The sequence below is a fragment of the Catharus ustulatus genome, chromosome 7 (genome assembly GCF_009819885.2).
Source record: "Catharus ustulatus isolate bCatUst1 chromosome 7, bCatUst1.pri.v2, whole genome shotgun sequence".
Taxonomy (NCBI): domain Eukaryota; kingdom Metazoa; phylum Chordata; class Aves; order Passeriformes; family Turdidae; genus Catharus; species Catharus ustulatus.
The window spans coordinates 26,373,697-26,387,838 of record NC_046227.1 but is presented as its reverse complement, the minus strand read 5'-3'; the positions used below and the strand labels follow the sequence as shown (position 1 = coordinate 26,387,838).

The 14,142-nt window shown below is 41.7% G+C and overlaps 1 protein-coding gene across 3 annotated transcripts in view; it reads right to left on the bottom strand.

The window, feature by feature from the left end:
• The window catches only part of PTPN4 (protein tyrosine phosphatase non-receptor type 4), a 107,385-nt gene extending 101,494 nt beyond the window's left edge, over window positions 1-5,891 (bottom strand). For all 3 annotated transcript variants that reach the window (XM_033064578.2, XM_033064580.2, XM_042779444.1), the window contains exon 1: window positions 5,799-5,891. In XM_033064578.2, the coding sequence (XP_032920469.1) occupies window positions 5,799-5,811 (13 nt within the window). In that variant the 5' untranslated portion in view covers window positions 5,812-5,891. The remainder of the gene's footprint in view (window positions 1-5,798) is intronic.
• Between the last annotated feature and the right edge of the window lie 8,251 nt (window positions 5,892-14,142).

Below are 14,142 nucleotides of genomic sequence, written 5' to 3'. Positions count from 1 at the left end.
GTTTGTTGCATGTACCAAGACAGGCAAATGCAAAGTGACATATGCTAATTTTAACTCTCTCTAGAGCCAATTTTTCATGGGAAGACTACAGGTTTTTCCCCCAAAAAATATCTCTGAATTCACTGACAAGGTTAATGGCAACAAAACAAACCCAGTTTTATTTTGTGTTCTTCCTCCTCAATTGTCTTTTTTTTTAAGCAAAAGCATTGAATCACAGCTGTAAAATCTGAGAAGCATTTTTTTTCTACACCAAGAGAAACACATCACATTTTGGATTATTTTTTTGTTCAAATCAGTTATAAGAGCTTTAATTACAATTAACATGTTTTGTAACTTCATGGTTTAGGAAAATATAAGGGAAAACACCATCAAGAAACTATTTCTTGGCCCAGATAAAAAACTGTGCCAAGTTGGAAGTTCAGACAGCATTAATAACAATAACTTCTTCCACTGACAGGTATATTTTCCCTGTGCTCTTATTGACCATGTGGCAATTTCTCTACCTGAAGGACAGGAATTAACAACATTTTAGTTCTATTCAAGCTTGAACTAAGCATGAAGTACTTTCAGCACTGTATCTGTTGGCACATATGAGAGAACACAAGTTCTGGTGTGTCACACTTGAATGTCTCCTTTTAAAAGCGCAGCTTTGCAGTGTTTTCAAATCCATTTTCTGGACTCTTTTGCAAATACCACCTTCCACTGCGACCAGAAAACACAGAAATCTCGCTTGTTAACCTCCTCCAAGACAAAGTATGCCAGCACATCTCCGAGACAAAGGAGCCACAGCAGGCTCTTTTACCAGCTGCTGCTCTGGTTTACACGGACAGCAATCTGCTGCAGATACAGTTTCAATTTCTGGTTTTAAACCTGACCTATGCCATAAAAAAGAAAACAAATTAACCAGGACTCCATATCTAAGAAAACATCACTTATGTAACTTTCATTGCATTCAATAATTGACACACGTTTCAGAGTAGTACTGAGATATTTGTTTCTTGTTTCTGTCTTTTGCAGCAGACACAAAACATTCTTTGGAGGTTTGGTTGGTTGGGATTTTGGGCGGGCGGGTGGTTTGTAGGTCCAAGAGATGTTGGTACACAAATGCAAAAAACTGGTCAAACACTTAGGAAAATGTAAATACATTCAACTGTTGTAAAAGTTAAAAATATCCTTCTGGAGACAAAATGAGGATCATTTGCTTAATCCAAGCACAATTAACAGCACAAAATTAAATAAATTAAAATTGTTACTCCCAGCAAACACCAGAAAAGAGTTTACATTTAATTTTTTTCAATTAGTTTATTAAAACTATCAAACAAAATAACAAAATCACATAGAAGTCAATACCTTCAGACTTAAACTGATGTTTCCCAAGAAAAAGCACCAGTCAGAACAAGGTTTTGACTAGCAGATATTTAACAATTTTTAATTTGAAGTCCAAAACCCAGGTTAATAAGAGAACTGAATACATCCTCCTTAAATCTAATCTACACCATTCTAATAAAAAAAATTCCAAGTATGAAAATGTTAATCTCTATCAGCATTACATTTGAATGTCATTTGAAGATCTGGGCCTTTGGTCATGGAGAATAATTCAGTTATTATTCTCTAATCTAGTTACCCTGAAAAAGATAAGAAATACCCAGAAAGGCAATGTAAGCATGCACATGCCATAAGAAGTGGACTATCTATTTCTTCCTCATCAATCTTAGCATCAGACTGAAAACTGTGAAGTGGCAATGAAGAGCTCACTTCACACCCCAATCAGTGAAAATATTTCCCAGAGCATTCTTCATTACAGATCATAAATACACTTAATTAAAAGACTGTTTATTTTTAAATGGATATTAGCCATTTCCCCCTTCCTCATGTAACTGTAGAGATGACAGTGTCTCATAAACCACACAAATGGAATTGCATTTATCATCCAACAGTCACAGTAAACTTGTCCAAGGAGTAATTGCAGTGTGAGGTGAAACAGCGTGCCAAGAGAGGTCTAATTGCCTAATACCCTACCAAGTATTTTTTTGAAGGTGCATAAGCTGAGAAAGGAGAAGCTGGTTCAACTCTCACGTTTCAAAGAGAAATTCATCGAGTTATGTTTGTCTGATCTACTGAGGATCTCTGTGACCACCAGCTGTAACATTCTGTGGCATGTACTGGGACACTGCATATAACCAGCACAGCCTTAACCAGATTCTTTTAACCTACACATCTGGACATTGAATTCTGGTATGTTAGCACATTAATAAAACTTCTGTGAACCCTTTAACTGCCATAAACTTGAAGTAATTGATTTGTAAGTGGCAAATAACAATAGTTTTCTAATAATTCTGAAATTCTCCAAAATAAGATGGAGATTTTGAATGTGTACCTGCATATATAATACTACAATAATTATATATATGTGCACAAAAACAGACTTAAAAGGAACTCCAAAGGAACTTTAGAAATTAAAGGCTTTCAAAAGCCTAGAGAAAATTGTTTTTGTGCTACCTCAGTGGATTACTAGTCCTGAAAGAAAAACAGCCTCTGTTCCCAAACAAGCATGTATGAGCAGCTGGTCCAGACAGCAAAGACCTGCTGTTGCATTACCAGCCCACTGCTGAGCTGCTTGGGTTTTGTCTCCTGCTCAGGCCATTCTCTTCTCCCTTTGCTCTTCCACCTTCACAGTTCCTTTTTTTCCTCATGAACAATTCCATATTATATACATATACAAACTGTTTTTACAGTTATTTAGGTTGGAGCACATTAAAACCCCTGAGAATTTTGTCTGGCCATTTTATGAAAAGTGACAGCACCAGAGTGAAAGTGTGCTATTAAAAAAAAGAAAAAGAAAGCACAGTCATCCATCTGCTGAAAGATTCTCTTGTTTGACCATTTTATAATTGGTGAGAATGGAAGTGAGGTGACACAAAAACAGGATGTGAAGGCATGGGATTCATATGATTTTGCACCAAATTTAAACCCAAACTGGGGGAGGGGAAGAGCAAGGCACAATCGTGATGAATCAAGAGGATCAAACTATTGGTAGTAAGACCCAAGAAGACAAACCACAGTAATGTGCTACTTATCAGTTTAAGGAAAGCAGACTAACATTGATTCCAACACCAAAAAGAACCCATGCACATGTCTACTGTTTGCTTTAATTAAGGTTTTGACTAGTTGAAAAGTTAAAACAGAATATTCAATCCACTGTAATTTTCAGAAGACATTTACTCAGCCCACTGACTACATCCAAAGTCTAAACTGCCCCAAACAAGCTGCTCTTTTTCCCACATCCAGGTGAGCTTATGGCAACCCATCCTGGCTCCCTTCCCCTTGTGTAACTCCCCTCAGTTCTCCAGAACACACTTGCAGATCGTGAATCCCACTTTATATATGTGCACATAAACCAATGCAGAAAACTCCCATGTACAATCCTTATAAAGCAACAACCATAAAAAATGACCCAGTGAAATGGAACCCCCAGATGCTGCTCAGGACCTTTCAGCAGTGCTGTTACAATATGAAAGCAATCTTTTCAGAGTCCCTTTATCCCCGAGTAATCATGTCACACACTATTGTACTAGGCTGGCAGCCCAGGAGCTCTGCATGCCCAGAAGCCCCTATGACATCACACAAACATATCCAAACATTCACACACAGCAAATGCACAAACACAGGCCTGATGTCTACTGAACCAATGTTTGAGCTCAAGTTCCTGCAGCAACTTTTGTGCAGGTGGACCCATCTGCCCAAAAGGGGGGCACTGCAGGATCGAGGCCAAAATGATGCACCCTGAATATTAAATTACCATACATTTCAAATATTCTAATGCCAGTGACATGTAAACACTACTTCATGAACTCTGCTCATTAACAGAGAGCTCATCCACTCCACAGAGCCATTAGTATTACTTCTAAAATTACAGGATTTTGTTTTTTATTCATGCCTTTGACATATAGCTGCTAATAATTAATTAATTCTAGTCACATAAAAACAGAATTGGCTGAACTTTCCTGCTGCTATAGTGTAAGTGTACCCAACCCTGAAAGTATTTTTAGCAAGGGTGTTCAATCAATACTGCTATGTACAACCTAAATTAGACATTAACAGGACATGAGAACTGTGAAGCATGGCAACAAACAATACACTCCATGGACAATTTTGCTGAACAAGAAGTAACCATGAAGTAAACTCTAAATAGGTGTTAAATCTGATTCCAAACAAATTTAACTGTAAATATAAGGAAAACATACAGAAAGGTAAAATTATTTAATACATTTCTGCTTGTGAGAAAAATGCATTTGTATTTCAGTATTTCATCTGACTTTGAAAAACTAAAATTAAAACCACACATGTCATCTAAAAATACAAAGAAACTGTAATGACAAGAAAATTATACCAAAAAAAACCCCAGACCAGCAGTACACTTCTGAGTTTGTAAAGTATAAACTTGCCTGGGAAACATATTGACACACGTGTACATACTTGTAAGCTTATCACCCAGAATTATATTTTATCAACATGGTGCAAGCCAGAGTCGTGCCAATATGTAAAAACAACTTTTTAGGTCAGTGAAGCAAGAAATCCATTGTCAAGAAAATGGCATCCATAAGATTACAATACTGAATATATTATGTTCAAGTAATGAACTGGAAAACTTTCCTGCAATATACATATCTAAAAAAAAAATGGGTTTACCAATTCTAATGTAACTCATTGCTGTATTCCTGCAACGCACATTTACAATGTGACGAGCACACAATGTCTGCACGCGTGTGAACACGTCGGTGGCTCCCAACATTACAGAGCGCTTATTTGCCAAAACAAGCAGGCAAAACGTGCACGCACAAAACCCCCTTGCCACTGAACTCTGAGCTTAGCTCAGGGCAAGAGAAATGCCCCGTGGGTGAGCAAATGTATCTGCACACTGCAGTCTAATAATTATTCTTCAGCTGAGGTCCATTCTGTAATACACAAATCACACTAATATTTTATATAGCACAGTTCAAAAAATTGTAACATCTTGGCCAAACTGAAGTCCTGGATGGGTGTACATAGCAGCATAAAGTTCATCCACGTGTATTTTACATCTGAACGATGTATATCCTTCGAACAGACCAGAGGTGGGAACATTTCACGTACACTGGCAGCTATCTAGTTTCAGCTACTACCTCTTGGAGATTTTTGAAAGGAAAAAGACGTTGTGCCTCTTCCAGCCGGTGCTGCAACAGCATGCACGAGTTAACCCATCACCAGGTACACGGAAAGCCTCTGTCGCATATAGACACAGCGATTATACAAGCCTTCTGCTCGAGGGAGACACTAAAAATGTACCAGAGGAATGCAACGACAGCACTCAAACCTATTTTCCCTGCCCATAACCAGGGCAACGCGCACATGTGCCTAGAAAGCACAGGATCGCAAAGTTTTTTTATTAAACACGCTAAAATAAAAATCTGTTTCAGGCGTTCGGCAGAGTTCACCGCATTTCAGAGACCCCGACCTGCCCCCGCAGCTCGCTCCCCTCCAGGCTGTTCACGGCCTCCCCCCGAGCTCCACACAGCCCCCACACCCCCCTCGCCACAGGGGAGCCGGCTCTCCTGTTTTTTCGGAGGGGGGACCGCAGGGAGAGCGCACACACACACGCCCCCCCACTCCCCTTCACCCAAAGGGCTCAGGGCAGAGTCGCTCCCGCCTGCGGCGACCTGAGTGCGAAGTTGCGGGGGGGTTACAGCACGGAGACGCGGCTCGCAGCACCTCTCGTCCCCCCAGCCCGGAGCCCCGAGAGCGCCGGCGGCCGCCTTTACCTTCATGTAACATCCACGTCCTGGTTCCAGATGGAGCGGGGAGCGCGGAGGGAAGAGGCGCGGGGGCTGCGCGCTCGCGCCGCTGCCGCCCCGCGCGACCCCCAACCCGCCTCCGCGGGCGCGCGCACGGGCACGCGCGCCGCAGACACTCGGGCACGCGCAGCGCCCGCACCCCCCGCGGGATCGGGATCGAGACCCGGAGCGGAGGCGCCGCTCGCCGCCCCCCCTCAGTCTTCCCGCAGCGCCCGCCCGAGCCGCAGGCTCGGGAGCAGCGACAGCAGCCGCCCCGCGCCCCGCCGCAGCGGAGAGCGCCGCATCGTACTGCGGCGGCTGGGCCGAGGGAGCGGGGGGAGGAGGGGGAAAAAGAGCTGGGGGAGAGGAGGACGGAGGAGCCCCGGGGGGAAGGCGGAGGACACCTCCACCCTCCGGCCTCTCCTCACAGCGACCGGCCGGAGGGGCCGCACGGGCCGGGGCTCTCCCTCACGGGGCGCGGCACTGCCTCGCACGGACCGGCGGCTGCTCCGCGCGCAGCTCCGGCCGGGAGGCAAAGGAGACCGGGGAGAGGTGGAGCGGCGGAGCGCTGCGGAGGCGCTTTCCCTGCCGGCGAGCGAGCGAGCGAGCGAGCGCCCGTGGGGGAAGAGGGGGGAGGACCTGCTGCCTCCTCCCCTCATCGCCGCCCTCCCACCCGCCTCACGCGGGCAGCATAGCAACCAACATGGCGGCTGCGCAGTCAGCCGGCGGCGGGCGGAAGGCGGCCCCCGAGAGCTCGCGAGAGCCAAAGGGAGGCGGGCACTGTGCTCGTCTTTCTATTGGTCGGGCAAAAGGCAGGGGCAGGACCAAGGGTGCAGCTGGCTCTCTGATTGGCTGGGCGTACCATGGCTGAAGGCGGCGGTGGGCACGGATTGGCCAGCTGGGCCGTCACTCACGCCTGTAGCGGCGCGCTGAGGCGGGCGGCGCTCAGCGGCCGTGGATGCTGCTGCTTGGTTCCCGCCGCTGTCCCACCGCCTTCACTTCGCCCGTGGGACGGGGTCCGGCTCTGGGAGGCTGTGCCCATGGGCGCCGCAGGCCTGCTCTTCTGACCCGCTCCGTTCGGAGGGAAAAATGAGCCACACAGGAGCGGTGGGGGTGTCTCAATGTCGTAACCCTCCGTCTTGGTCACATGGCCGCCCAGCCTCACCCTGCCAGTGTCCCAGAGGGTCATTGCTGCCTGTCGGTCCTGCTGGAGCTTTCCAGAGTATGAGATGAACTGTGCCTCTTGGCCACATAAAGATTTTCATGTGTGGCCCATGGGAAGGTTTGCCTTCAAAGACGTGGTTTAATACAACCCGGTCCTTTGATGTATTTATACTGTGCCTGAAAGGATTTGGTTAAAAATGTCTTTAATGTCCACTTATTAAAATAGAACCTCTCACAACAAGCTCTTTACTTAATAATAGACACATAGAATATATATAATCATTCAGGCTGGGAAAGACCCTTAAGAGTCCAATGTTTGAGAACGAGTTTTTGGATTTCACAAATTCCTAACCATAGCAAGATGTGGAGTAATACTGAAGGAGTTTGGACGTTCTCTTCTAATTAGGAAGCTTTCTAAAATCTCATTCGTTTGATGTTTGTAAACCTTATATACATTTCCAGCCTAAATTGTTCTTGTGCCAGTTTTGTTCTTTTACTTAAACAGTCCTTCCCTCTTAGCAGTGTTTTCCCCCAATTACTTTTAATAAAGCTACTGTACCTCCTCCATGTTAATGAGCTACATAGTCCAAGGACTTGTAACCTCTCCCATTTCCTGAGTATTAGGGTATAGAGGATTCTCCACGTGACTTCTTTCAGGAACAAGTTGAATCAGGGGTGAGAAGACTGAATTTGGGGAAAGCAGTCAAGCAGAAATCACAATCTCTGGAGCACTTTTGAATAACAGACTTCTTAATGAAAAGGAGTAATAAACAGTTATAAATTGCTGAGATTTACATTTTATTAATGAAGGTCTAAAAGATGACAAAGCTTGAAATGTAAATCCTCTGGACTGAACAATTCCTCAACTGATGATTTCATAGAGCCCCAAAATCATACACACAGCATCAGTAATGCCATTCCTTATTGCATTCCTGTTTCTTCAGCTCTTTCTGAACCTCTCTGTAGTTACATTGACAGACTGATTGTGGTGCAAGTAGAGACATCCTGCATTTGTGAGCTGCTGCCAGCCTCTCGAGCAGGGCATATGTTCTGTGCATTAAAGGCGTCCTTGGCTTCAGACTTGTCTTGGTTTCCTGATAATTCTCTTTCAGATCCTGTCTAATTCAGTCACAAATTGCACACATACATTTCGATCCATTTACACTTAAGATTCCAACTCTGTCTTTCACATTTTCATATGATTTTCTCATGCATGGTTTGTGTTAAATATGTTCAATCTGAGAATAGCAATAATTAATACATTACTTTCAACAGAGTGTGTGATGGAGGAGCAACCCAAACCACTCAATGTGGTGACCGTAGAACTACACAACATCGTTTTTGCAAATGTAACCTTGCAGTGTTACAAATGGATTTGTTTTGCTGATCTAACACAAAATTGGTGACACACACTGATATTTTATGCACATCCAAAGTTAATTTCTTGCAACATATTGTCTTTTCTGCATTTTGTTGTTTACAGAAGACTCTATTCAAAGCCCTAAATCAAAGCAGTAGATTTCCACCGTGTACAGCATACTTCAGATCAGGCCTACATTGCAAGAGCACTGAACAGATATTGAGGCAAAGTTCTCCAGCTCATGCTCTTACAACAGCAGTGGAACAAAATTGCACCGCAGAATGTTTGACTGCAGATATTGCTCAGATATTACAATGCAGAATTCAGCAAAAAACTTACTTTGCAGAATTCTGAGTTACATGTTATATACCCTGAGCAACCACTTCCCAAAATTATGAATGAGAGAAAGCAAACTGAAATGTCACTTTGTCATTATTTACTTGAAAGAGCACATTCCTTTCTCATGTAAAAAGTGCAATTCAGCTCAATTCTCTTTCAGGAGCATGGCTCTTTCATATAACAGCAATTTTCTGGCTGTGTACAAGTCTGCCTATGTACATAAGCAATGAAAACATTTTGTGAAGATATTTTGCATAGCAAGAGTTCAATTTTCAAACCAGCATATGGGGATTTATCTGTACTGTGTTGGTGCATTTTGGGGAGGATATGCTATCTCATGGCTTGTCATGTCCTGCTAGTAAAACACCAGTATCTTAAACGGTTTTGTACAAGTTAAACCTCTTGTGTAAATATAGAAGCAAACAAAAGCTTCTCCTTTACATAACAGATCCGTGGTGTGTGTTTGTGCCAGCAACCTTATTACTCATGCAAGAGCTGCCAACCAAGCTATGATAATTTATGTGAGAAAAATGTATATTAAAAATGTGAATGGGATTTTAAGCCTCTCACTGAAATACATGCAAACTGCTTTGTGGCCAAGAAGACATACTTAAACACTGCATTAAAGCAATTCAAGATAAATTACTCTCACTACAGGTGGAATTTAGCTGTGAAAAGAGGAGACAAGGCACTTAATCTTAACACTAAGCTTGATCAAGCATAATGTATGTTTATTAGCAGATACATTTTCTATAAAGTAAGGTCCTAATTCAGCAAAGCCCTTAGAACAGAGGCACATTTCTCAGGGAACAACCTTGAAGTTGGCCAAATCCCATGTGGGAAGTGCCACTGCTCAGCATAAAAGGCAGAGAAGTTTGAGCTGTGGAACATGGCTTTGGGATCACTGTTAATGTATCTACAGTGCATAGTATGGACATAAATACTGACCATGAGTGTTCAGCAGTTTCCTAAGTTATGGGGACAGATTTTGCTGTTTGGGAGAGGGACTCACTTTCTCTTTTAAGTTTGTGCAATGCCTGGTGCCATAGGGCTCCACAGTACTAATTGTTAGAGTAGTGTGAAATAGTTGTGGTAATAAGCTTGTTGCAGCTATCATCCAGTCTGGAGGCTGGCTGTATTTCTTGTATAAATATATGTAATAGGTAATGCTCAAAAATGCATGGAAACTGAAAGATAATGGAAACATCAGTACTTACAGTTTCTGGATCATATATCACAAAGTCCTGTTTTATTCCAGCCAGCTTTTGACAAACTTCTTTGCCTTTAATGCACATCAAAGTACCACAAGGTTGAACTTCTAGATACCCACTGCAAACAGCCAAGTGATTTTGTCAAGTCCACTTGTGAAGCATTCACTCGTGCAATACTTTTATTTTCTGCTTCTGTCCAAATGCATAAACTCTGGCAAGTAGCATGAACTGGCAAAAAAGCCCATTATAAACCAGGTAAAAAAATATTTTGAAGAATAATTTTTTCCCCCAAACACCTCAAGAACAGATCTGCCACAGAATGTGAGGAACTAGCAGGCAACAGAGATGTAACAGAAACATTCAAGGAAAACAGAAGACTAAGTACTTTTTCCCTGTCACTCTTCTTTATGGCAGATTTTGAGGCAATTGCCAGAACAAAACCTTTTTTAGGGGCATGGTCAGAAAAAAAAATATTTGCAAAACTGGGTACCTGTGGTTTTGGAACCAGTCAGTAAACTGTACAGTACCTGATGCCAGGAGAATGTATTTTTCACCCCAGGGTTCAAAAGGAGCTTGGATCTGAAATCACCAAACTATTAACTGTGCTTTGTAATTTATGGTTTGGAATGAACTCCGTTCTGGAGGAATAGAAATTTTTAGACAAGACTTCAGAGAAAACAGAAATGACAACCCAGTCAAACACATGGCTCATCATCATGTAATGAGAAGAAGTGGGAACTTCCAACCTGGTAGTTCTTTAAAAATGTCAGCAAAGTCAGCAACTATTGAGGAACTGGCTTGTGTAGACTTTGTATAAATACTGGGAGACTGGAGTCTTCAGTGCCATAATCAACTCCCTGTTGGAAGAATACCAAGTTTGTACCATCTTCTGCTATCTTTTTGCTCCTCTCCTCCTCCCAGCTTGATTTTACTCTCAGTCTAATTTCCACAGAAAGGAAATCCAAATGTGTGGGAGTCAGGGAGACAGACCATGTTCAGGGTATCTTTACAGTCTGACCAATAAAGGACCTGTGGATGTGATGTGAAGAACATTTAACATGCAGCCTGAATGAAGCAATCACATATAAAGATTTCCTCAAACAGTTTTACAAATCCCAGGAGGGGATTCTCTTTGTGATTGGTAACTGCTTCAAAGGGAAGATGGATGGGTAAATGATCACAAAGGGAGTAACCAGTCAGATTCCAAACACAGCCTGGTCACAAGTGGCAAGTGAAACAGGATTGGACAGTGTTTTCTAGGGATTCACAATTATTCAAGGAAATCAAAACCAAAACTGCTGACACAAAGTAGCCAAAAGAAAATAAATAATGATAAAGATGGAGTAGGTGATAAAAAAGCTGCTAAAATGCAGTGATCACATCTCAATGACAGGAAAACAAAACAATACCTACTTGTGCAACATAGTAAGTAGGCTCTAATTAGTTCCTATCAGTCAGCAAAGATATTTTGAAGTCACTATGGATAGTTTTCTGAAATTATCTCAGTGCTCAGAGAGGCAGTTAAGACTGATAAGGACAGAAGAGAATGAAAAAGCAACAATAAAATAAAGTGCTACTGTATATATCTCCAGGAATCATGTTCTTTCCTTTAATACAAGGCAAAATTCTGCTTAGAGCATTTGATACAGGGTAGCATCTTAAGCATTGGAAAAACATGAAAAAACAGGAAAAAGAGTGATTAGATTGATCAGAAAGATGGAATACCTTCTAAGATAGATCAATTACTCTGGAACTACTTAGAAAATAGATGAGAAATAGGAGATGTAATACAGGTATCAAAAATCAAGTCTGGCATGGGAAAGGTGAACAGGGAGTAATTGTTCATTTCTTATGAGAACAACAATTAATCTAATGATATTTTTTCAAATGGAAATGTAAAACAAGCAAAAGGAAATACTATTTAAACAACATCTGCTTAATTTGCATAATTCATCATCATGAGACCTTTTAGATGCCAAAAATCCTTAGGGCTCCAAGAAGTTCCTAGACAAATTTACAGAAAAACAGGCTGCTTTGCAGAGAAATGGGGAGAACCTCCAATTCTGTCCTTAGATAGTCAGAGATTGAACTGGTAAATAGGAGGAGAAATTAAGCCTGTAACTGCTCTGTCCTTATATTTCCACTGCAGGGAACTGCAGGGCACCAGGTTACCTGCACCTTTGGTGTGACTCAGACCATCCTTTCTTAGAGTACAGCTGCAGCAGAAGGACGTCCCTACCTCAGACCTCCTGCTTCCTGTCATATCCTGTGGGGACTGAACCTGAGAAATCCCAGTAAAGCATTTAAATCAATGAAACATCTAATGAACATTTTTAGAACTTTAAAAGGGATTTAGTCAACATTTGGAGATGAGATCCAGTGATCTTAATTTAGAAAACCAGTTGCATAGATACAAAGCCAAAAATGACGGTTTAGTTAGACCTTCATTTTGGCTTAGCCCAAAGAACCTCGCCTAGTAATTTCTGCCACAGGCCTATAACTTTGGTTTGAACTGTGTTGCATGTTTTAAAATAGTTTTTTTCTAAGTCCATCATTAAGCAACCCAGCACTAACAACTACCACTAAAGCCTTCTGGATTTGGAACTTTTCAGAAAATTTCTGGAGTATTTGGGAGGAGAGAAGGATACATGCAAAAAGCAGTGTATAAGTGGGCTCCATTTGTGAGGAATTACTTCAATTCTACTATTGATTTCTTTCTACAGTGATTAAAAAAGTCAAGTAATATTTGAAATGAGCAGTTCACACATACAGGTTTCACCTCCATAGGCTTTATTTTATTTTTCCCTAACTTTACCCTGACCTGTATTTTACTGAATTGTAGGTAACTATCAGGAAAGCAGACAGTTTTCTTTCAAAGCAGAAAGTCAAATAGCAGTGATTCTAATAAGAATGATGTAAGTGCACAGGTTGCTGTGTTTTGTCCTCAATGCTATTTACATTTCTGTTGCTAAGATCCCTGAGTGAAGGCCACAGCACTTTATTCTCTTAAGGTGATAGCAGCTTGTGTAGATAAGCAGTGCACAGTGTACATCAGTTAAAAAGTTGCTTGAGTGGGTTTTGCTTCCTTGAGTTACAAGACAAACACTGGAATGAGCTCACGCCTTCTGATGGGTAGTTTCACATTTCAGGGCTGTTTCTGGTAGAACATCAGAAAACCTTTTGAAAAATACCAATAACATATAGAAGGAGAAAGGAGCAAATGGCTTCTCTATCATCCCTTCCTATTTTTTTTTTTCTGCAGATTTTAAAAAAAATTCTGTAGTGCTTGGTTACTTCAACCTTTACCAGCTTCTTCATAAAAGTTTGCACAGAACTCACCACTGGTGTGAGACACAACAGAGACCGTGTGCCACCTCTCACTGAGCCTCAGTTTCACAGTTGTGGTTTTGAGGTTGGCATTGTCTGCCAACAGCCAGCAGCAGTCCAGGGATTTTCCCCCCCACTGGTAAAACACAGCCAGAAATGCAACCCCAGTCCTGAAAATGTCTTCCTCCATTGCAGTATAAAATGACATGTTTCTGAAGTATGTGTTCTTTACAAATATCTCTGAGGAGAAAAATAAAAGAACATTTATTAACTGTTGTGGTTTGCTCTGACTTTGAATTAGAGTGCGGTACAGAAAACTGCCAAATTTGGCCTGTCCTAAGAAAAAGATAAAGATGGCACAGCAGCAACTCAGCTAAACAAACTATAAGTGCAAAATACTTCCCGGTACACCCACATTCTAGCTTCCATACAATAAAATTGCCAAGACAGTTTTTTTGATCAGTTAAATTCTTCCAGGAACTGTACAACCTATTCTGCATTTTTGATTCATAGAACGTTCACTTTCTGACTTTCTGAAGGGGTTCCAAAGTTCATGTCATAAGTAGAAAAATTTTTAGAAAGCTTGGGCTGATCATGTAGAAATTAGCTGGACTAATTGCAACAAAAGGCATTGACATTTACAGAAAATTCAGCTCACTGCATTTTCTAATAGGGCAGAAAAATATTTTCAGATAAAGAGTGTAAAATGTTGTATGTGCTCCTTTTTATTTAAAATATTTGTATCCTAAAAATAGTATAGATGGAGTGTATCAGATGACATCTGGAACTTTCATCAAAGACAAGATGTGGATGATACAATTCCTCCAAAACCATCTTCCCCTGGCCCCTGGAACTTGCTATAATAGATATGGTATCCTAGATACCAAGGTTGAGCCAAATTCCTTAAGAATTTGGTCACTCTTCTAACACT